Source organism: Mustela erminea, chromosome 14 (assembly GCF_009829155.1).
Source record: "Mustela erminea isolate mMusErm1 chromosome 14, mMusErm1.Pri, whole genome shotgun sequence".
Classification (NCBI taxonomy): domain Eukaryota; kingdom Metazoa; phylum Chordata; class Mammalia; order Carnivora; family Mustelidae; genus Mustela; species Mustela erminea.
Genome location: NC_045627.1, coordinates 56,899,952 through 56,923,598, shown reverse-complemented (window position 1 = coordinate 56,923,598; position 23,647 = coordinate 56,899,952). Strand labels below are relative to the sequence as shown.

Here is a 23,647-nt window from a genome sequence, read left to right as displayed (position 1 = left end):
TTTCCCCGCACTTTCCCTGCACCGTCTTCTCCTTGTGTCACTTCCCCTTCTGCAACTTGGCCTTGAAGGGGCTGAAGCTGAAAGGAGGGAGGAGTCAAACTGTGCTCAGAGGATGCTACTTTCCACATCTCACTCCAAGACCGGAGGTTTCTAGCCGCTAACATCAGCCAGCGCTCCACACCAGAGGGGCAGTGAGGGGGAAGAGCTGAGTCACCGCAGCCTTCCTGGCTGGGATGCCTGCCTTCCCCTCAGTCAGAGAGCTCCCAGGGCAAGAACACGCGGGGGTTTTTAATGAAACTGAACTAGTCCCTAACTGGCTGAAGCAAGCAGTCTGTCTTTCAGTTCACTTGGGCCCTTCTTTGATACTCTGTCACTTTCAAAGGGTTATTTAGATTTGATTGAGCTAACAAAATAAATTGTTCTAAAGTGTGTGTGTGCAGACCTCAAGTATACCCATTGTCTTAAAACTAAACAGCTCAGGAATAAATAAAATCTTTTAAAAAACCCAAAACAAACAAAAAACCAGAAAACAAAAAAAACAGAACAAAAACTAAACAGCTCAAGAATCTTGAGAGCATATCTATGCTCTCACATATTCATCAGATTTTAATGAAATTTGCTATGGTAGAAATTAATAGAGGCTGCAATCTACAACTAACATTAAGGATGACAGACAACAATAAATTATGCAATCAAAAATTTAATAACAAAGATACTATTTTTAACATGGTCAAATATACTTGGCTAAGTCCAGATTTTAAAAAACAAAAGAATCTAGCCCAACAGTACAACCATACACCTTTTTTATACAGAACATTCCATAGATCAACAGAAAATACATTTGAGCACAAAAATAAAAAATATTTAAAGAGAATCTCTAAGCAGCATTTTATTTCTGCAAAACAGACATATATCTTGTACTGATTAAATATCTACAAGTGCTTTTCCTTTACAAAAATACATATATTCTTAATAGACTAAGTCATTAACAATGACCTGGTAATCTTTCACTTCAATTTGAATGATTTATAAGCTAAATCTTACAACCACAAAAAGGTTTTTATCTGTATTAAGATGTTACCACTTTTGACAAAAAAAGCTTAAAATATCTTATATTTCAAAGGAAAATTAGCAACATAACTGTACAATATATTCTAGGATGGTTCTGTCACATGAGGGCTACTCTATTAAAAACTGGTGCTTGCTGTTGTGTTGCCAGATGTGGGAAGGCCGCAGACACTGGCGCTCTCCCACAAGCTCTTATCGTGGGCCACAGCTTCGTAAGGACACTTAGGCCCCCATCCCCATTCTAAAAAATACAGCAAAAGAAAACCGACCCCCCCAAAATGGTAGGCTGATCCCATGACATTTCTAACATGTAGAACTTCTGCCTGTTCCAGTGGACTGAGGGGAAGTCTAGGGATAGACGATCTGTTTCCTAGCTCTACATTGCCCAGAAATATTTAATCTTCATTTGTTCTAGATTAGTTTCTTACTCCACAAAGCTCTGAAAGGTGAAAGAAAACTAGACCCAGTATTTTAACACCTCTGTTTCATTTGATTCTCTATTTGAAGAGAATTAAAACTAAAGGGATTTCTGAATGTCTCAGTATTGAATCCTAGAAAAAGGGGCATAATGAGTATACATATTTGAGCATTTAAAATAAATTATATTTAAGTTTAATTTCATAACTTTCTGAAAAGGAAGTGCTTAAGCATTTTAATTCTATTTGCAAATACAGTAAGGATAGTGAGTAAACATACTATTTGTGAAGACTACATTACATGAGGAAGAGAATAATTTCAAATTACTGGGAAAATGTCTTTGCTTTAAGAAAAAACCATAAACATCTTGTATTTAAGTGCATTTTAATGAACTTTCAATCTGACGTTTTTCCATCAAAATACTACACACGATACTAGGTATATCAAGTAAATCCAGAATTGGCTGGTTATTTTGTGCTTTCAAAAGGGTTTCTGAGTCTCTAGTATATTTAATATTTTTCAGGTTTTCACAGACCAGATCTGGTAGACATGTTACGTTCCTTAGGGCAGGGATATAAATCTTAAAGTATTAAGAGCATTTTCATGTTTTCTCATCCCAAACATTAAAGTTATGACGAACTCCTTCATTTTTTGCAATTCCTATAACCAAAGTCTTACTGGTCCTAAGGCTTAGCCTGTTGGAAGATTCCTTATGATAAGCCAGAGTGTGTAACAAAGTGTCTCCAAGGAGGTCTGTCTAGTGGCCGATCAGAGAGACTGAACCGTGTGAGCTGTACCTTCAAGGTGGCCCCAGTGTCCGCTCACAAGGAAAATGGGGGTGGGGGGTGGGGGGGGGGTGGCAATGCTTCCTTGATGCATATGCTCTCGATCTGGGACCCACTGTGCCAAGCTGGGCTGTGCGGCTAAATTCTAATCACAATAAAGTAATCACTGAGAAACTGGACAAAGAGTTACTTTAAAAAATAATAGGCTTTTATGAAAAATTTGCTTTTGGATACAAAAAAAGCATTTACTTATGGAAGTCTAATAGAATGTACTATTTTTCTATACATGTAAGCAGCATGGTCAGCACTTCTACTAAAGTCTGCCTTTAGTAAAATTTCTTCTGTTATTAAGAACCCAGGAACTAAATGAACCTAGTTTTAGTTTATATGGCCTCCATGAAATGGATTAAAGAGCTTCTCAAATTAAGAGTTTAAATTTTCCATTTTAGTTTTCTTTTCAAAGGATGCATTTCTCCCCCTCGCATCCAGGGGGAGCCAATTGTGGTGTTTCATCTCTTTCTCACCTTTGAGGATTTCCCAAGACCTATCAAGTGATGCTGGAAAAACGAGGGACATATTTGAAAGGAAGTGTGCTCTGATTATTGCAAGAAAAACCCACATTTGATTGATCTCATCACAAAAATTCAGTTTAAAGCCTTTCTTTGGTGATATTTTAGTAGTTACTCAAGGTTATTGAGTTACTAACTATATAAAATTAAACTGCAACCTAAAAAGTTCCAACCTCCAAACTGTTAAAACTGTCTCTCTTACCATGGTTATTAATCAAAAGTAGAATGTCTTTGGTGATCTCTATTTCTTATGAAAATCTTTCAAAAAGAGATTACTTTAACTTTAGTGCCTAGTTAGATACAAAACCATTCATAAGAGACAGGTACAGATAACTCAAAGTTTATGCAACAAATCTAAACAGAAATGCACTTTAGCAATGAGGCACTTTCTCTTAAAGATTTCAGTAAAGCTAAACAGCTCACAATATTATATAACACACTTCCCCCCCCCTTAGAGAGTCATTTAAATTTAGATTAAATTGGAGTGTATAATGTAGTTGAGCAAACTCATTACATTTATAAAACGTGGCATATTCGTATGGGACATATTTCCAATGAATAAAGAAATAATACACTTTTAGAAAAGTAATTAAAAGATATTACCCAAGGTACCTGCACCCCAGACTGAAAGACCTTATATTACCTCATCAATAAGCCTTTTAGTTCATTTTTTATACTTCTTAAAGTGTTTTGTTAATCTAGAGAAAAGGCTATATTCTGATTCTCTTATTAATGGATGTGATGACCCCAGCTAAAGTGGGATCTATAGGTCACAGTCCTTCTTTATACCCTGGGTTCCTTGACCCTCTTACATCTCTGATATCTAAGGCAGAGAAAACAGATGGTAAAATCTTTTATGGAAGTAAAGTTCTTTCAGTTCTTTGCTTAAGAAACAATATATTAAAAAATTTTAACTTGATTCCCCAATTTTGTGGATTCAAATGATTATTTCTACAGGTTATTTATATAAAGACTTTTATTAGTACCCTAAGCTGATAAAACTAACCACAAAAGTTGCCTATATATTTTTTTCTGTACCTAGTTTCTTACAAATTCCACAATCTGACTTAGGGGATAATTAGTGTATTGCTAGACATGATAGTAGTCCCATACTTAGAAAATCATAGTTGAATATACCAAAAGAAGTCGGTTGAAGAAGTCTATGGTTCTTAATAGTAACATTGTATTACTCAGGACCATCACAAAATGAGTACCTTTCCCTAACTCGTAACTGATACCTTCCTTTACTTAAGGTTTTCTTTCACATGTTTTGGCACATATTCCATTGCATTTCAGTAAAAATGTTAACAGGTTAACATGGAATAACAGAGTTTTATATAAAACTATTCTCAATCCCATAATTGCTTCCTATGTATTTCCTTGGAAAAGAGTGAAATTACACGAGATGAGGCAGCAACAGGCCAGATTGAAAGATTTCAGGTATACAAAACTGATTTAAGGCTGTAAGTTTGGCTGGAGACCCAATCACATGCAGGTCTCATTTGTGGTTTTTAAAATGCACTCTCAATCCATTTGAGTTAATTAACTTCCATATGTAAAACACCATTTTAAACACTGACTGCGATTTTAAAATTTCTTAGAGATGTCAGGGAACTGGATTTCATAGCACAGCAAAATAATTTCTGTAGCAGAGAGTAAATTCTGTTCTTGGTTGAGTGTAACCTAACCATTTTTACAGTGTTAACAAAAGTCTGCCTTTTAAATTCTGCTTGTGAGTCCTTCCAGGCACAAACACAATCTAACAAAATGAAATTCAGAGAGCATTGCCATAACCTTTGTCACAAAAGTCAAAACAAAAACAATAGAAGACTTTAATACAGACTAACTTGAAACAAAGACACATGGAAGAGATAATTATGAAGTTTCAGCCTTTTATGTTGTGAAATATATCAAGATTTAGCTGTATTTTGTATGTTTTTTAGAGTTGTACAATGTTACAAGAAGCATTTTGAGATTCAGAAGGCATTAATCCGTGATACATTTTACTGGAAAATGTAGCACATCTAGAATGTATACAGTATAAAAACTATGTGTGTAACACACAGATTGTGCTCATGTCAGATTTCTAAAAGAGTTTTCCTAACTTTCAAGATTTTTCCTAAGTTTTAGAGGTTAACTTGTTTATTTTGAAGCAATTAATAAAACTTGATTTCCAAAGAAGTTTTTTGAAAACAACTGTAAATTTTAAAAGGTTTAAAATGAAGTTCTTCATATAATTTAAGGTAACAAGACTTTCTTTGACTTGCAGACTAATCTCAAAATGAATGGAAGACTTAACAAAACTGCAAAATCAAGGACATTATCACAGCTCTGAACTTAATGAATTTACGTAAAAAACCAGAATCCCATTTCCCCCTGATTACTACAGGATCTAAAATGAAATATCCTCAAACCATTAATTTCGGTTAGCATATTTACCTACTACACAGCATTTATTCTATTTTACGCATATGGTTTGGAAATGTGATAGGTAACTAACAGTTTTGATTGGTAATTGCCTTGAGACTTCTGAAATCCATAAAATAGCTAATGTTATCTGCTCTAAAAGTCCTAATATTTAAAATCATCCTAACCCTCTGCATGCCACAATGACACACACCTAAGGCCAACTTAAAAAGAGAGACACCACACTCATTAAATGGGAGCCACAATATAATGATGCACACAGAAAACAGGCTATACACAGTGATGTTTCATGAAGCAGCACCTGCATTTCATAAGGCATTATGAAAGTTTGACCTTACTGATGCATTAATTTTGTTAGAGTAAATGTGACCAGTTGTCAACGTCTTGAATGGTTGTGAATCCAACCTCAGGTCTCCACGAAGTCCCTCCCATTTTCCATCCTGAGGGCTAAGCTGCTCTCCTTGTGCAACTGGCAGACTACACAGCTGGAGGACTGAAAAAGTCTACTGCTATTATGTGCTCTAATGATAAGAATGATTGGCATTCTTCCCCAAAGACTTGCATACTCAAGAGTGAACTATTTCACCCACAAAAAGCTTACTGAGAACAGGACAGTGGCTCAAAAACCATTCTTCTAAATACTTTTCCATACAAAAAAACTTCAAGAGACAGTAATTATTTCTTGTACAGTACTCTAAACAAAAGTTAATAAAATATTAAGTATGTGAACACTGCAACACCACACAGAGTCATAGTACTAGTGTAATCAAACATCAGGACAGTCTGGGAACAGGCAAGCAAGCTACGTGGGAGGCTGGACCGTGGCTGCACAACTAGCTGATGCCAACCCTGGCCGTACTGGACACCGTGAGACGGCAAAGATACCTTATGCAAGTGGTTCAGTAGCAGAATGGCACTTGGTTCACTCTTAATAGAAACAACATAAATGTAACTGACAATTTAGAGACAGACAAATGGCCTTATTTGCATGCTGAAAATCTGGTTGTGTCCCTCTTGTCCACACACCGTTCACTGTGCGATCTGTTGATGAGTAAACAAAGTGCAGGATTCATCTCGGGGGGATCGAGGCCCCTTGGTCTAACCGAAATCAATTCTTGGTCGATACTGCAATACCATGGGGTAGGACTACAAAATAAAAACAGGATGATGAATGAGACGGTGTCTACATGAAAGCAATAAAGATTATATATAAAAGATTTTTAGAATACAGCATTCTACTTTGCAATATTTCCTGGTACTAGTGATTATGACAATTAAATGAAGACTAGTTACCTTTAAAATTATTTTTAAGTTGTCTTTTTTTTCCCCCCCACAGAATCAGTGAAGTTTTCTGTACTCTATGTAACAAAGGTCAAGTTCAAAGTCTCACTGATGTCACACCAGCTGGGTATGTGACCATTACTAATGTAACACTTAGCAAGGGCCAGGGGAGGACTGAAGGTTCTGGGCTCTGCATAAAGGCATTCGTTCCATCGATCGTTAACCAGGTGGGGCTGGATTCCACCCAGAGCTGCTGTCTGTGGCAGCCCACTGAGTCACAAGGTAACAGACCTCTTGCTATGAATCAGTGAACCTGGGACAGTTTTCATGAATCACATTTTTTAAAAGTTAAGTTTGACACCTTTTTCTTTTTAACATTTAAACTTTAATGGTCCTTTAAAAAATGCTGAAAAACAAGTAGGTGTTCTATAGAACATTAGGTTACTACCTCCTCTCAACAGTTAGTTGATACAACTATATTCACTGTGGACTCTTCTATAATTGAAAGAAAGGTTCAGGTGGTCCTTGGTTGTTCTGACTCTGGAAAAGGTGTCCTACATCACCACACTAGAGATGGAAGTGCCTCCTGCATGTGAGAGGCACGTGTCACACAGCCACCTCTGTATTTGTCCCGCGATTTGACTATCATTTAGAACCTAAACATCAGAGTCAGAAAGGTCTGGAGAACCAATGGTTTTCCTTTTTCTGAAAGCTGCAGAGTCCCTTTTAAATGCAATTTTGAGGTGCAACTTCTATGAAACCAAGACAGTGTGGAGACTGTCACTGATGGTTCCCCTTCATCTAGGTGAACATAAATCTCTAGGAAAGAAAATTATGTACTTTTTCATACATGTGAGAGAGATGGACCGAGGTTCTATAATCCTAAAAAATGACCATTTCTGTACTGATCTTAGCTATGTTATGTACTGAGAAGACTCGTCATTGGAGTCTTTTCCCATTCAGCTCAGGATGGGAATGAAAATTTCTAGATCTTGCCCTTTCCAGCTGAGGACGTTAGGTGATGCCAACACCAGTCCTAAGGGCTGGCATAAAAGTCACAGTCTCTCAAGATTTCCATGGTCTAAATCTATTTTGATTTAAATTTTGTTTACTTGTTTTTACTTAAAATTTGTTCCTTCTAAATGACAGTGTCTGGGAGAGGCACAGGAATCTGCATTTTATAAAAAACCTCCCTGGGTTTTCTGAAGCTCAGCCAGATGTGGAGACTGCTGCGCAGGCATCCTACCCTAACTTGGATACTTCCCATTCTCTCTGGCCCAAGAGGCAGCTTGCCCCCTGTCACAACTATCTTCCTGGCTGTGCTCTCCAATATGGACTGTTGAATCGCATACTTTTGGCAAATAATTAAGCCACTTGTTCTAGAATCCCTTCATAATATATAGAAGAATCCATCACTGATTCTACTGGGATAAAGGTAGAGAGGGAAGTGAAATGGCTCATCTCCTCTGTGGTCAGGATCTTCTGGTTTTCGCTGAAAACCAGCTGGTTTTGTTCTCCAAGTAACCATTTGTGTTTGGTTCTATGAAGACCCATGAAGTTTAATCTTACTGAAAAGTTCTAAAATTCTGGGAACTGTTAAGACATACTTGAAGTTCTATTTGTATTTCAGTTTGCTTTCTGTAGTAAAATGGCACTGCACGTACTATCATGAAGTATGGCACGTCAACCCCTAGTGTTCAGTGAGTGTCCTGAACAGACCCACTTGTAGAGTTGCTAGTCCTCAGTCTCATCATGTCCTAAAATAAAAAATAGATACTTCCACAGTATATATTTCAAATGTGATAACTTTAGAAAATAATGCTGACCTTCACTGATTGCTGCTTTTCTTAAAAAATCTTTATCATAAAAGTAAACGTGACAGATTTGGAAAATACAGAAAAGCACCAAGAAAAAAGCAAAATCATTTAACCATACCAACATTCAAAGATAACTACCATAATTATTTTAGTGTATATTCTTCTAGTCTTTTTGTCTATATACATTTTTTTTTCAAGACTGTAACCATGCCACACATATTGTTTGGAAAATAATTTTGTCCATGTAAAATTATAATTTCCATTAAAAAATTCCATGACTTCTACACTATTTAATATCCCATGTATTTAATATCCCACGATATTTCTAAAGGATGACTATAATGCTTTTCTATAAAAGAATTAAAAGTTATCAATAAATCTTTTGTTATATGTTTTAGTTTATTCCTTTTTTTGTGTGTGTGATTATAAATTAATCTTGACCCAATGATCAGGACTGGTTCCTAGAAGTGGAACTGCTAGTTCCACTGCTGCTAGTTCAAACAGCACTCACATTTTTTAGGCTTTTTGATAAATACTGTCACACTAGGCTTCAAGAAAGTTATACTATCTTTACATTTCCAAAAGATATATGAGTGCTTTCTTCAATGGCCTCACCAATAATGAGTACTATATTTTCTTCCCTCCTAATACGGCAATTTAAGCATAAAATATTATTTTATTTCTTCTAAAGAAATTAACCATTTTAGTATGCTGATTAGTCAGTTTTGTTTCTTTTGTGACTTTCCTAAGCATGTCTTTTGTTCATTTTGTTTTATTTTTTTTATTCATTTTTCTAAGGAAAGGTAAACTTTGTCTTATAGATTTATATGAATTCTTCATGTATTAAAGACATTAAAACTTTCTGTCATACATTGCAAATGTTTCCTCAGTTATGGTATTTTTGCCGTGTACTTTTCAATATTAACAGTCAACTTGGTTTGTCTTTGTTTCCCCTTACATGTACAATGAGAAAGGCTGTCTCTACTCTGACATTACTCAAACTATACTTCTTCCTGATCTTTGATGGTATCAGTTTTAATATTTACCACTTTAAGTCATGAGAATCTCCTGTAACATGAGGTGTGGACTACATCTCCATCCCTGTCACCAAAGGTCGCAGTAAAATTTATTGGAAACAAACCTAGATCACACCCCCCCCACCCCCGCCATCTATACTCTGAGTTCACTGATTACTCCTGCCAACAGCCAACTGCTGTCTCTGCTCCTGCCTCACTGGCCTCCTTGCAACCCTCAAGCAACCAGATATAACCACTCCTACAGGTCTTCCCACTGTGTTCCCTTCTTCTGAAGCACCCTACCCCAGATACACACATGGGCTAGTTCTCTCTCTTTTGATTAAGAATCACCACTTCAAAGAGGTCTTCCCTTTATCTAAAATATTCTATTTATGTTTTCACACTACAAACTGTATTCATTTATTTTTCATCTGTTACCATCATTAGAGCATAAGCTCTATGAGGAAGAAGAATTTTGCTCATTTTTTACATCTGTGTCCCCAGGACCTAAAAGACTGCCCAGTGCATTTAAGTGCTCAATTGGTATTTGCTAAATGAATCATTTTTAATTCCGCTAACTTGAAATACTCTTTAGAGACTCATACATATCAGACAGTCTGTTCCTGAGCCATTCTTTTGATTTGTATGTCTGTGTTTAAGTCAGTACCTATTTTAGTGACTTCAGCTTTAAGACACATTTTAGCATGTGGCAATGCACGTGCCCCCTGATTACTCACTGAAAAATGTGACTGACCAGAAGCACTAGTTGATACTTCCTGATGAACATCAGAATGACTGATTGTGTTAAGTTAAACAAGAATCTGGTAAAAGTGTGCTTGGAACTACATCTAACTCCGTAATTTAATTATGGGGGAGAAAAGACATCTCTATAGTATCTCATATACGATTTAAATTTCTTGTGTGTGAAGTGGTATTTTGGTTATTGATGAGGAAGTTTTTGACCTGAGAAAATCCATGCTGAAATATTTAGTGGTCACTGTCATGATACTTGCAATTTACTTTCAGACGGCTTCACAAAGAAACAACAGAATTATAAAGAGATTAATAAGATGAGAAAGGAAGAGAAGGAAAAAAGGGACAGAAAATGTAGCAAAATGTTGATTAGTAGAAATCTAAGCAAAGTAAAGGATATTCCTTTGTATTATTTCAACTTTTGTTTTTTGGAAAATTTTCAAAATAAGTTGGTAGGAGAAACTGGGACTTAATAATGAATTTTATCAAATGCCTTTTTTGTATCCTTTGATGGTTTTGATTTGACTGTGTGTTTGTCTGCATAAAATATGTTTCTACTATATAACATACATTACTTCCCTCCCCCAATATTAAGCCATTCTTGTATTTCTGATAATAATACTATTTGGTCTTGTTATTCTTTTAGTATATGATTTTAGTGTATTATTTATTATCTTTGTATTTGTATTCAAAATGAGATTGATACTCGTTTTCTAGTTGGAGGTTCTCCGTCAGTTTTTGGTATCATGATTATGTTACTTTTGTAAAATGAATTTGGAAGAATTCTACCTCTTTCAACAATTTTTTAAAAGATTTATTTATTTATTTGAAGACAGAGATCACAAATAGGCAGAGAGGCAGGCGGGCGGGTTTGGGGGGGAAGCAGGCTCCCTGCTGAGCAGAGAGCCTGATGTGGGGCTTGATCCCAGGACCCTGGGATTAGGACCTGAGCGGAAGGCAGAGGCTTAACCCGCTGAGCCACCCAGGTGCCCCTCTTTCAACAATTTAAAACAATTTAGAATTGGAATAATTTATTGCTTGAAAATTTGAGAGAACATGACCATAAAACTACTCAGACATCCTTTGAGGAAGGATTATTATTTTCTTTTATGATTTAGTAATTTACATTTTCTTTCTTCATGGGTAAATTTTGGTCCACTGGTAGTTTCCTAGAAAACTGTCCATTTTGTGGAACTTAAAAGTTTTTTAAATTTTAAAATAGTATAAAGCTATATACATTAAGTTTTCTTGAAATAAGTGATGACTTTTTCTCTGAAAATTTCTAATTGAACTTTGGCTAAAGGTATATCCTGTTAATTTTAAGTTCAACTCCACAATGAAGTATTGAAGAAAGAAAAGGCAATTTGTGAGGATTTAAAAAAATCTGATCTTACTCCAGTTCTCTAATATTTTAGGTCAGATTTTATGAACATCTTTAAGGAAATAGACATCAGTGCCAAGAGTGAAAGCAAAAAACCAGGTATGTATCAGTTCTAGTTCAAGGCATAAGCATCACTAAAATTTATCATCCCAGTTAAAATGTACTTTTATTAGGTAACTGGAAAATGGATAGGAGGAAAGTTTTTCTCAGTGCATTTTAAAATTAGTCCTCTTTCGTTTCTTCATTAAAAGAGGTAATCCAGGGAGAGCACACAGGGCGGGGCCTAGTAAGCAAACTCACAGTTCCACAGCGCTGTTGTCCTTAGGGTGATTCCCTAATCTGGCATTTTATCTTTCACTTGTGGGTGAATGACTGATTAAAAAAAAAAACACGAAAATTTATGCAAAGAAGTATTGGGTACGGAGCAGAGATCCAACATGGAGTAGATTTCTCAAGGGGTGAAACTAGTAATTATTAAAAATTTCTGATTTTTAAATTAAGAAATAATTTAAATAAAAAATAATTTAATAAATTGTTAAAACTCTCATAAATAATGGCCTTAACACTTATAATTTCATTTTCAGTTCAGTGAAATTAATTAGATGAATGCAAGAGAACTAAAATAATGGGACACTCTGGGGACATAAATTGAAAAATGAAGTTTTGTAGCTCAGATAAATACTGGTTTTGGCAAGCTGCAGGTCTTAGAAACTTGGGTTTGGGAAGAAAGCAATCACCACCTTGGCAGGCATCAGGTGGGCATATGTACAGTCGTGAGTGCCTCTTACCTGATACAAAGGGCCATCCTGAGAGCAGACTTGCGAAGCTGAGCAGTTCAGACACCGAAACTGCGGAGGAGATGAACTCATCAGATAAGAGGCATCCACAACTGGATACATATTTAAAACTGATTATTTAAACTATTTTAACGTCAAACATGAGTCAACATGATAATTTTAAGTAAACACTTTCCAAACTATGGTAGTTTTTTTTTTTTTTTTTAAGATTTTTAATAACTTAGTGACTGGTAAATGTAGCCTGAGACAACTTGAGTATCTAAATATCAGTTTTGTTAATATTCTGCAAGTATTTATGAAAATGGTGCCTATCGTTTCCATCTCCTCTTCAGATAATAATTCCTGGGAAAATCCTCATCTCTTCAATCCAGGAGAGGTACCCTCATTCTTCTACCCCTTCCAGTGACTAACCTCTCTTAGCTCGCTCTTCTACTACCCGTGAAAGCAACACTGTTTAGAGTTCAGAGCTCTGAAAGGGGTATGTAGTTTGCCCCAACATGTAAGGGGTCCGTTGTCTGTTTTAGATTAGGTTCTTTATATTGCTCAGATTAGATTTTTAGTCTCCATATCGATTTTAAGAGCGGAGAATATGAACTCCTTGAGTCTTTATCTTATTCATATGCACTGTCTTCATAACTAAGGCCCAGAAATGGCATACAGCAGCTTCTCAAAAAAATGTTTCATGAGTAAATCAATGAATGAACACATTTTAAACTACTGAGTAGATTCAGTTGTAAACCCACTAACTTTTAACAGTTTAACCATTCACAGTAAAGAAAAAAAAATCATTCCCAAATCTTGATTTTTCAATGTTGAGCTAAATACTTATTAAGCATGAACTTTAATTGTAACACAATTATAGACAATGAAATATATACTTTAAAATTATGTATATATGAATTTAACATTGCATGCCACTTCAAAATAGGAAAATATACATAAAAAATAGGTATAAATTAACCAGGAAAAATCTAACATCCTAAAGCAAGCAGCTTTTTAAAGGTAGACTTTGAAATAATGTTAACGTAAGAAATGATTAAAACAAATGTACTGGTAGCCTTTTAAATAAAATTTTAGAAATTTTCCATTTCCCCAAAAGACTAGCCATTTTTTCCAGGAGTGAGTCCTGGACTTTCTGTACAGGGCTCATCAACATGTTGGAAGCCAGGCCCAGCACTGCTATCCTTAGCAATCGTCCCTTTTCTCTCTGAAGAGTCCCCAAACTCTGGCCTATCAGACTTTACAAGTCCTGAACAGCATTTAAGAGTGAAGAGTTAAGGTGAAGGAGGCTATTTCACTAAGTGATTACAAGTCAAGGAGAATGTTTTTTTTTTTTTCTAGAAGTGCTTAATAATGCAGATAAAGCAAAGCAAGACAAATGTGGCGAGGTAACTTGGGGTATGTCCTGGCAGGAAGTTGTGAGAAGCGACAAAACCAACCAGGATCAGCTGGGAAGGAGGGGCTGTACTGAGAGTTAGTACTCAACCTACCCAAGATAAAGGAGAGCAGGAAGAACATGAGTTCGTGATGAAAACTGAGGCCAAATGGAAAAATATGAATAGTAAGCTCCCAGGGATGAGAGGAAGTTAAGTGAGAATTACAATAACAAAATGCTACATATATAAGCTATTCATAAACTCACTAACATTTACTGTGTCAGGCATTCCACTAGGTACTTTATAATATTTCATTCTTACTAAAAAATTTCAAGACAGGTATTATTACACCCAAATTTTAAGGATTAAAACAAAACAAAACAAAACAAAACAAAAAACAAGAGTGGAAACTAGGAAGGAGAATAGCTCAGTTGGTTAAGCATCTGCCTTCAGCTCAGGTTATGATCCTGGGGTCCTGGGATCAGGCCCTGCGTGGAGCTCCCTGCTCAGAGGGGAGTCTGCTCTGCCCCTCCCCTCACTCATGCTCTCTCTCTCAAGCAAACAAATAAAGAATCTTAAAGAAAAAAAAAAAAAAAGCCAAGAACTAGGAAGCAGAAGCAGAACACAACTGGGAGGAAACAGTTACAATATATATAACCAAAGATTATAGAATCCAGAATGTATAAAGAGCTCCTAGAAGTTAGAAAAAGACAATCACACAATGGAAAAACAGCAGCAAGGCAATGGATAGGAAAAGAAACTTCACAGAAGAAATACAAAATTGATGCAAAATTCATGTGCAATGTTGGTGAAGATTTCAGAAAACGGGAACTCTCATATATTACCGGTAGAATTATACACTGCTAAAATCTTTTAAGAAGGAAATCTGTATCAAAATTTAAAACATGCACACTCCATTGTAAATCCATATCTGGAATCTAGCCAATAAATATGCTTGCACATGTGCGAGAATATATATATGTGCTGGAATCTAGCACTGCTTGTAATGTTTAAGAAACTTGAAAAAGTCTGAATTTCCACCAAATTTCCACCAAAGGAGCATGTTAATCAGATTATGCTGCAGCTGCACAAATGGAATACTATCAACTTGTTAGAAAGAATTGTATCAAGTTTGTTGATTCTCCATATGACACATCAACAAATGAGGAAAAAAAAAGTTGAAAAAAAAAAGTTGCAGAACAGTACATGTGAGTCCATTCATGTTTCAAAAATGTGAATACTGCACATACTTATGAACAGGATCATTCATATATTCTTGATGACTGGTCTAGATAAGTTCCTTCCAGACTGAGATCTAATTCTGTAACTCTACACCCTCAATTTACAGATGTGGAAGCTACAGGGTAAGTCAGTAGTCGTGGATCATGTTTCCTAAACCCCTATTACTCAAAAGACGGTCCAAAGATTAGATGCACTGGCATTCCCTGGAAACTTGTTAGAAATGCAGAATCTTGGGCCCCACCCCAGACCTACTGAGTCAAATATGAGTTTTAGCAAGATCCCCAGAGGATTTCTATTCACATTGAAGTTTGAGAAGCACTGGTTTTAAGAAAAGGTACATTTTCTTCCACTAATAAGTGAAAGATGAACACCAATCTTGAGTATAATACCTTCAGGTATCAATGTTATTATGAACTGAAAAATCTCTAAGAGTTAGCTAAGTTTAACCAGATGTTTGATTCCTAAAGATAAAATCCCAAAAGTACAAGGACTACAGAGAACAGGCTGAGCCTTCAGTGGAACTGCCCCAGGATAAAGAAGAGAAAAGAGGTGGAGATGCTGTGTGGCTCAGGGAGATGTTGCTCTGAAGAAACCGAGGCCAAGTGGACTTCTCCAAGATTCTTCCTAGGAGTCCAGACCTCAGACAAGGTAAGGAGGTGATGGAACAGAGTGGCCTTGCCTGAGACAGAAGACCCTGGGGGCAGAGGCAGCATCCCATGTGAAGAGGGAAGAGAGTACAGGGTTGACTCAGAAACCTAGGAGAGCCTAGAACACCCCTGCCCCAACACCCACAGCACTGAGTAGACTAAAAAAACCCGCAAAGATGCCAATTTCAGCCATATCAACCTAAAAATTTATTCCAATGCCAATCATAATCCCACTCTCAAGTTCATCTGAAAAAATAAATGGGTAAAATTAGCACCATTTTTGAAAGAACGAGCTTAGCTGTAACAAATATGAATATACATTGTAAAGCAAATCAGAAGGCCTGTTTGCCTTATTAATTAGTTTGAACTTTATTCAAAATTATCCCAAAGAAAATGGACAACTGAGGGGCTTTAAATTAGGAGCGGGGTATGATCAGATTTTTATAAAAACTATACATACTGTGTAATATGCTGGGATAAGATTTGTGCAGAAGAACAAAATAGAATGTCCAGGAACATGTGTGTACATATCTGTGTGTCCATGTGTGTACATGTACATGTATGGATACATATGTACAGATAATGGTGACAAATCAAAACACTGAGATATATAAAGTATGGCTTACTTAATAAATTACGTTTTTGGCATAAACATCTTAGAATAATTTTTGTTAGAGTCTTAGCCTCATCGTAGGTATGTGCATGTAAGTAAGTAAATCTTAAGTGGATCCCAATGTTTAATGTAAAAAAGTACTGGAAAGAAGCAAAAGAAGTCCCCATGGTGGTCACGAGTTTTGGTAATCAGCTGACCCCAGGCCAACGCACAGCCAGGTACCAAGAACTGCAGGCAGAGTCATGTGAGCTTGTCAGACATCCTGGCATCTGGCTGGAAGCGGAGGGTAGAGATGGGAGGGACATGACTGCATCAAATACACTAGAAGGGGCTTGATCACGAAATGACTGTTTTATTGCTAGTTTGTCCATTCATTCCAACTGTTAGAATTCACCAATTATTATAATAATAATTCATAATTAGTTGGAACATTAGCAAACATTTAAAATTAACAGAAGTCAAATGGGAAATGGAGATTCAAATAAATGAGATGATCTTTAGGATATATTTTGCATTAACTATGACATTATAAAAGAAACTTTTCATTCAATTTACTCTTTGAACAGATACTGAGTATTGGTACTAGGCCCTGCTCTGGGTACTGGAGACTCCGCAATGAACAAATAACTATCCCTATCCTCAGACTACATTTGAGTTGGGGGACAAACAATGAACATAAATAAGCGGCATAGTGTGCCAGATGCTATGAAAAAAAATACTCTAGAAAACAATCAAACATAAAATGGATTGGGAGAATTCCATATTGGGAGTGGGGGTTGTACAATTATAAGGAAAGTCGGAGGCCTCACTGAGAAGGAGATGTAGAAGCCAAATTCCTTGGGCGAAGAAGGTAAAGAAAATGATTCACATGGGTAACTTCGGGAAGGAGGAGAAAGCCCAGCATGTCAGAGGAAACAGAAGTGAGTGGGGCTAGGCTGTGTTGAGTCAAAGGAGAATAAAGAGTAAGATCACAGAGGTGTCTGGGGAAAATTGTGGGGGTCCGTATCTATAGGTCCTGGAAGGACTTCAGTTTTTATCTGAATGGTATGAGATGTCCCTGGAGAGTTGAGAGCAGAGAAGTGACATGTTCTAATTTGTTCTCAGGGGATCCCTCTGGCTGCTGTGCTGGGCCAGGACACTAGTGGGACCCTGGGTGGAGGCAGGAGAGGAAGCATGGAGCTCAGGGAGATTTTTACAGAACTTCTGGAGAATGGCGACAGCTGCATGGCCCAGAGTGGCAGACGTGGTGGTGGGGGGGACATAACTGGACTCTGATCGTGGTACTCTGATAGGAGAGGTCACAGAATTTGCTAAGGATAGATGACAGAAAAAGAAACCAATCAGGACTGACTTCAGGGACTCTGGTCTGAGAAACTGGAAAAAATGGAACTACAAATCTTAGAACTACTGAGATTGTAAAGACTGAGGTTAGAAACAGTTCTGTCATACTGAAAAAATAAAATGGACTAATATATTACCGCTGCTAAAGATAATATCTAGTTTTCCTATTTATTGGTTTAGTTTTTACATGAATGAAAAATCATAAGGTACTGAACCATTTTCCCAACCAACCTATATTAAAATATGCTTTAAACAACATAGGAATTTAAACTATCAAATATGTGTAATCAGAAACACAACTGTAGTAAAGACTGATTTAGCTGATAGTCAGTTAATGACAATTTCTTCAAATTAGCTCTTACTGCTTTGACTTTAAAATATCTGGCAGTGTGGATGACCTCTGGGAAGGGACTGTGAGAAGGACAAGTGAGCGCTATCTCTTCAACCTTAAGGCAAACCTATTCATAGCACTTGAAAATCATTAACACATAATAAAATGCTCAAAGACTTATCAAAGAAAACTAAAATTACATTATGATATTATATGCGATATCACAATATCTAAGCCCCCACGGTGCTGGGTAAGGGATAAGTGACTACCTCTGTAATCTGCACCTGGTACCTGAAACATTTTGGTTGGAAGGATTCAATGAGGGTGATGTATGTAGAACCATTTTAAAAAACTATAAAATATCCTAGAGGGTGGTAATAATTTACCAAGTACAAAGAATTAGATTTTTTTTAAAAAATGAGGCTTAGAGGGTCTAATGAGTTCTTCCTGGCACATGACTAGCTGGTGACCGGTACTAGAACAGAATCTTTTCTTCCTGGTCATGAGAATTCAGCCTCACAAGGAAGTCTTCACCAAAGTGGATTCAGAAAAAAAAAAAAAAAACAACTGACCTTAGAAGTTAGGTGCTTTATTTATTGTTATATCAAGATATTTCTGAAAAACATAGCCAATTTTCCTACCCATTGAATACATCACCCAAAAATGATTTTTGAGGTTTTATAACTGTTCCATAGATATTTACATTCCACAGAAATAGGTTTTTGAACAATCCTAATTATATTCAGATTCTGTATTGTCTTTGAGAGGGGTTATATTCCTTAATTTTGTATTTTTTATAGTTAATTTACATTTTCATAAAAAAATGTAATAAAACCCAGCTTATTAGAGAGATTAAAATTATGCAGAGTTTAGAAGTAGGACATATTGTACCATAAACACCACAGACTCTTAATGTCTGAGAGGACCTTGGAAGTCATCTAGTTCAACCTTCTAGTCGATCTCAATTACTGTGTATTTATGTAATCAGATTATGAAGAGAATTTGGTAACATTAGGACCACATTCCTCACTGATATACATTAACCTTATAATCCCTAGTCCCTTGGATTTCTCTACTATTAATGTTCTACATAACTCAGATAAGATATGCTTGAACCTTCTAATTAACCCTAAACAAAGGTACAATTCAAAATAGACAAGTCTCCTTTTGGGTGTTTTGGATTTTTCTCAGGTCTTCTCCTTTTACATCATTTCTCTCATATTGCCTTGGGCCTATGCCACAACAATCTAATTCTGACATCAGAAACCACAGCAAACTCACTTACCCTTTGGTCCAATTTTATACTTTCACATAAACGAGGTACCTGAAAAAAAGATTACCTAGATTCTACCCTATCTGTTCCCTCTGGCACAACCAAAAAATAATATCAACGATTAAACAACGTACTAATCAGGGCAAAACTTCTCCCTTGACTCCATATAGTTAGACGTTCCCATATTTTATTGGGGTTTAAAAAAATTTAAGTGTCATCTTTTCTGTATTGAGGTAAGTAGAGTGCTGAACATATTTAGATGGAGTTTTTTAACTCACCATAAATATAACAAAACCACATTTAACACAGATTTTGGCTTTGTATTTAGGACCAATTATCATGGAGTAGCTGAGATAAACAGTAAAAGGAATCAGTTTCTTCTCTTTGCAGACTAGGTTTTTTGTTTGTTTGTTTGTTTCTACATTATACTGCTTATTAGGAGTAGCAAAATGGCAATATAACTAAATATACACATAGGTAAATATAAAAGCAATTTACGTTTTCGCCTCTTAGTCGCCATCTTGTCATGTAGATGAATTCCATAGTGTGATCCTTCCCCATAATTTCACCATTGCACAGCACATCCAACTTTAAAAAGAACAGTTACAGATCCATTAACATAAGTAATTTTTAATTCATTAGTGTCTAACACCTTTTCCCCAAATTTCAAAAAAGATTCAAATAGATATAACAAAATAAAAGTGTTAACTGTTATTTAAAAAGAACACTGAATATTTTTATTAAAAGCACTGGTCCATCTCATAATTATTAACGATTCAGATATAAGTAACATGAAGCGGTGTTTGTCTTGTCCCACGTGCCTGTCACTGAAGTCTATCCACATGATTCTGAAATGCAGTGTAAGGTTTCTCAGTCCATGTCTCTGTGCACCCTTAAAGGTTTAGACATATTTCTGTGATTGTCTCTTACAGAATGGGAAGGAATTGTGGAGGCCTCACAGCATCTTTGGCTTATGAATTCACCTTTCGGAATGTTTCCATCTTCTCAAGATTTAGAGGACTTGCTTTCCCCTCATTAATTTGTAGTCAAAGAGGGTAAAGGAATGAGTGTTTGGATGCAAGATTTGTGGGTACTTCAAGGCATTTGAGAATTCCTGGTAATTGCCTGTAGCTAAGTTGATACAACAGTTAGGGCCAGCAATGCCACAGGCTGTTATCTTCTTGGGCTCTCTGGCCTGTTTTGCTTGGTTGGTAACTTGCATAATACTTACAGGACCCTCTTCTCACCTTGCATCGAACTTCAAAAAGGGATGAGCTTCCCAAAGCTCACTTTTGCTCTAGAGCTGCAGGAACAAAACAACACCCCAAATCCTTAAGGCCCCAGGAACTGTGGCTATGATTTACCAATTCAACAAAGCATAGTTAAACATTTATCATAGGTCCCTATAAATAAAACATTTCAGTTCTCTAGCTATTAAAGGCAAACTGATAAAGAGTTTGAAGTATGGGAAGGGGAAGAAAAATGGGTTTTAAATAATTCTGTGTCTGGTTAGAGACTAGAGAGTTTTGAACTTTAAGTCTAAAATGAGTAGCATTCTAATTGTATTAGACAAATTTTCAGCTGAATTATATTGATATTTTGATGATTTATGTTGACTTGCATGGACCTCAAAATGTTTCTCAGACATTTTAAAAGGACAAAATAGATAATTTTATTTTTTTTAACCTTGCCTGTAAAATAAATTCACAAGCAAAGTAGTAAAGAGATTTAGGATGCAATTCCTAGTTAGATACACTGCTTCTGTTGTCATTTAAAAACCAAACTATCTTGCCCCAATTAGCAATGTTGTTGCAAAAGCTTCAGTTGTAGGTACTTCATTGAAACATCACCCTATGTGTTAGACAGCAAAATAAGGGTTTGTGGGGGGGACCAGTAAACGTTACTAAAAATCACAGGAACAGTCCTTTACACTGGGATAGATAGGGAGCTGTCAGTGGACAGAGTTTCCAGCCCTGCTGGCTTGTAGTGGGGAGAGAGACACTGTGGGCCAGCAGCGAGACTGTATGAAAGAGAGAGTACTCTCAGCTCTAACAACTTCCTGGAACCTAGAAAATGACTCAGTGGGTCACCCTTAGAAGTAAGGAAATAAAACTGCGTGTGGTATTTTTAAGAAGAGAATAAAGTACAAAACCGAATCATAAAAACAATCTCATTTTCTGTTTTCACTGTTGTATCTAAGTTGTCATCTTTTACTTTACCAAGTACATAGGGCTTTGATTAACTTTCACAATTTTTTCCCTAATGTAAAAGCTGATGTCTCTGGAAACGTTTTAATCTTCGTAGGATCAAACCACAGTAAGAATTTTTAACCCATGGCTTATTAGTTTTCTAAGAGTTTTTAAATAAATTTAGGATCAGAAGCTTCCTCAAAATACATAATACATGTCAATGCCTATGTTCAAATCTTATTTTATTTCTGCTATGATAAAAAGTTCATATTAGTATTGATATACATAATAAAGAACTAATGTTGCCTTTGATGTCCTTGTTTATTATATAGGAAACTAGTCTCAGTCTTTCGTTTCTTCAGAAGCTACTTTCAGAACCCAAAGAGGAGGAAGAGAAATTAATTCAAGCAGTTAACACTGCCATTTGGACAGGTGAGAAATGGTAGCCATGTCTCCTCATTACTCCTAGGATCATAAACATTCTCTAAACACTGAACACATTACAAGCTGTGCTGTGATCACCATGAGGGCAATTTATCTCTCCAAAAGGAAACAGGTAAATGGCATTTATGCAGATGCAGTTATGCTGGTTTTACCTACTGCTACACAGTATCATTTTTGCATATGACACAATTAAAGGAACATTAGTTACAAAATCCTTTTTAAAAACACAATGTTTTAAATTCTGACAAAGAAGTCTATAAAGTAGAAATGGATCCTGAAGGTCTCATTAAAAAAAAAAAAAAAAAAAAAGAACCTAAAGCATACTGGCATTAAAAAAAATCTAGCTGTGGTATTATTCAGGGAACATTTAAGCTATTTAAGTATCTCTTCTAATTGTAAACCACTAAATGCATTAGTAGCCCATTTTAGTTATATGTTAAATTAAAAAATACACATTATAAATAGAATACTATACTCTCAAAATTACATTTTTAACATGAAAATAACCCAAGTTTCCACAAAAGTTAAATGTATTTTCCATTAATTTTTACTTATTTTGTTAGAATTTTGTTCAGATCAGAATTATCAAAATGATCAAGATTAGATTAACAACTTACCTCATAAGAACTTGGAAGTTTTAGTTTCAAACTTAAAAATTTTTTAATAGTTCCCACAGTTACACGCGTAGAACACCGAATGAATTTCTTCATTAAACCCTAAAGGAAATAAAGATTACTAATTAAAATATTCTACTTTATTTTTAATGGAACCACAGGTGTCAGTTCCACTGTCATTTTAAGGATTTTTCAAAATATTCTCTGAAAACATTTCAAAGTATAACTCCTTAGTACTAGTGAGTAAAAATTTTCCTAATTCTTGGGTACTTACATGATATTCTTCAAGAATGTATAAGGAAAATCCTGGGTATCTGACAATCTCCATACCTCTAAACAATTTGGTTAACAACACATTATAAGTTTAATAAAAAAGATCACAAAAAGCATATAGAATATTTTATTATATAATGTCACTTCTAAAAGTATTAGGGATTTTTTTAAAAGTCTCATAACTTTATTTTTTAAAAGAGCAGTGATTTCAAATGGGGCTCTAAGGAGTCAGATGTCTGATGGACTGTGGTAATACTTTACTGAAAAAACAATGTTCTATGTGTCTTGATTTTCCCCATTTTATTAGCAGTACTAATTTACTCTTTAAGCATGAACATCACTAAAATATAAGAAGCAATCCAGAATGAACACTCAAACTGAGAATGAGTCAAAATGATAAACATGAACCAATTTGTAAAACAAAATTACATCTCCAAACCAATAGTAAAACAAACACCAGTGATTCAATCTTTTAAAAATATAAAGTATTACTTCTACGTATATGTATAAGGTATTAGGTCAGCAAGCAGAATTGTTCTTAAATTCATTAAGCCAAAAGTAGAGCCTTCCATGGGGTGCCTGGGTGGCTAGGTCAGTTAAGTGTCCGATCTTTATTTAGGCTCAGGCATGATCTCAGAGTTGTGAGACTGAGCCACACCTTGGGCTCCACACTGGGCATGGAGTCTGCTTAAGATTCTTGCTCTCCCCCTCCATCCCCCTCACCCCTTCCCACCAACACATGCCTGCTCTCTAAAAAAAAAAAAAAAAAGAAAAAAAACAAGCCATCCAGTTATTATCTATTCTTAGCAAATGTGTTCCTAGCAAAATATATTTCCTAGCAAAAACCAACAGAAACAAATTTACAAATGGTGCTTGGTCACTATTCAGATGGTAAAGTATCCATTAAAAGAAAACAGAAGTCAAAAGTTACATCTAAAGCAAAACATTCTAGCCATTTCAAATGGGAAGACTGGTACTCTAGATGGCATGGAA

General features: G+C 35.8%; 1 protein-coding gene across 3 annotated transcripts in view; it reads right to left on the bottom strand.

The window, feature by feature from the left end:
- Positions 1–687: 687 nt before the first annotated feature.
- PCGF5 (polycomb group ring finger 5) overlaps positions 688–23,647 on the bottom strand; it is a 115,972-nt gene continuing 93,012 nt past the window's right edge. For 2 of the 3 annotated variants that reach the window (XM_032314084.1, XM_032314085.1), the window contains exons 7-10: positions 22,385–22,483; positions 19,633–19,722; positions 12,303–12,362; positions 688–6,412 (exon numbers count right to left, since the gene is read on the bottom strand). In XM_032314084.1, the coding sequence (XP_032169975.1) occupies positions 6,365–6,412; positions 12,303–12,362; positions 19,633–19,722; positions 22,385–22,483 (297 nt within the window). In that variant the 3' untranslated portion in view covers positions 688–6,364. The remainder of the gene's footprint in view (positions 6,413–12,302; positions 12,363–19,632; positions 19,723–22,384; positions 22,484–23,647) is intronic. The other variant, XM_032314086.1, reaches the window with a different exon arrangement.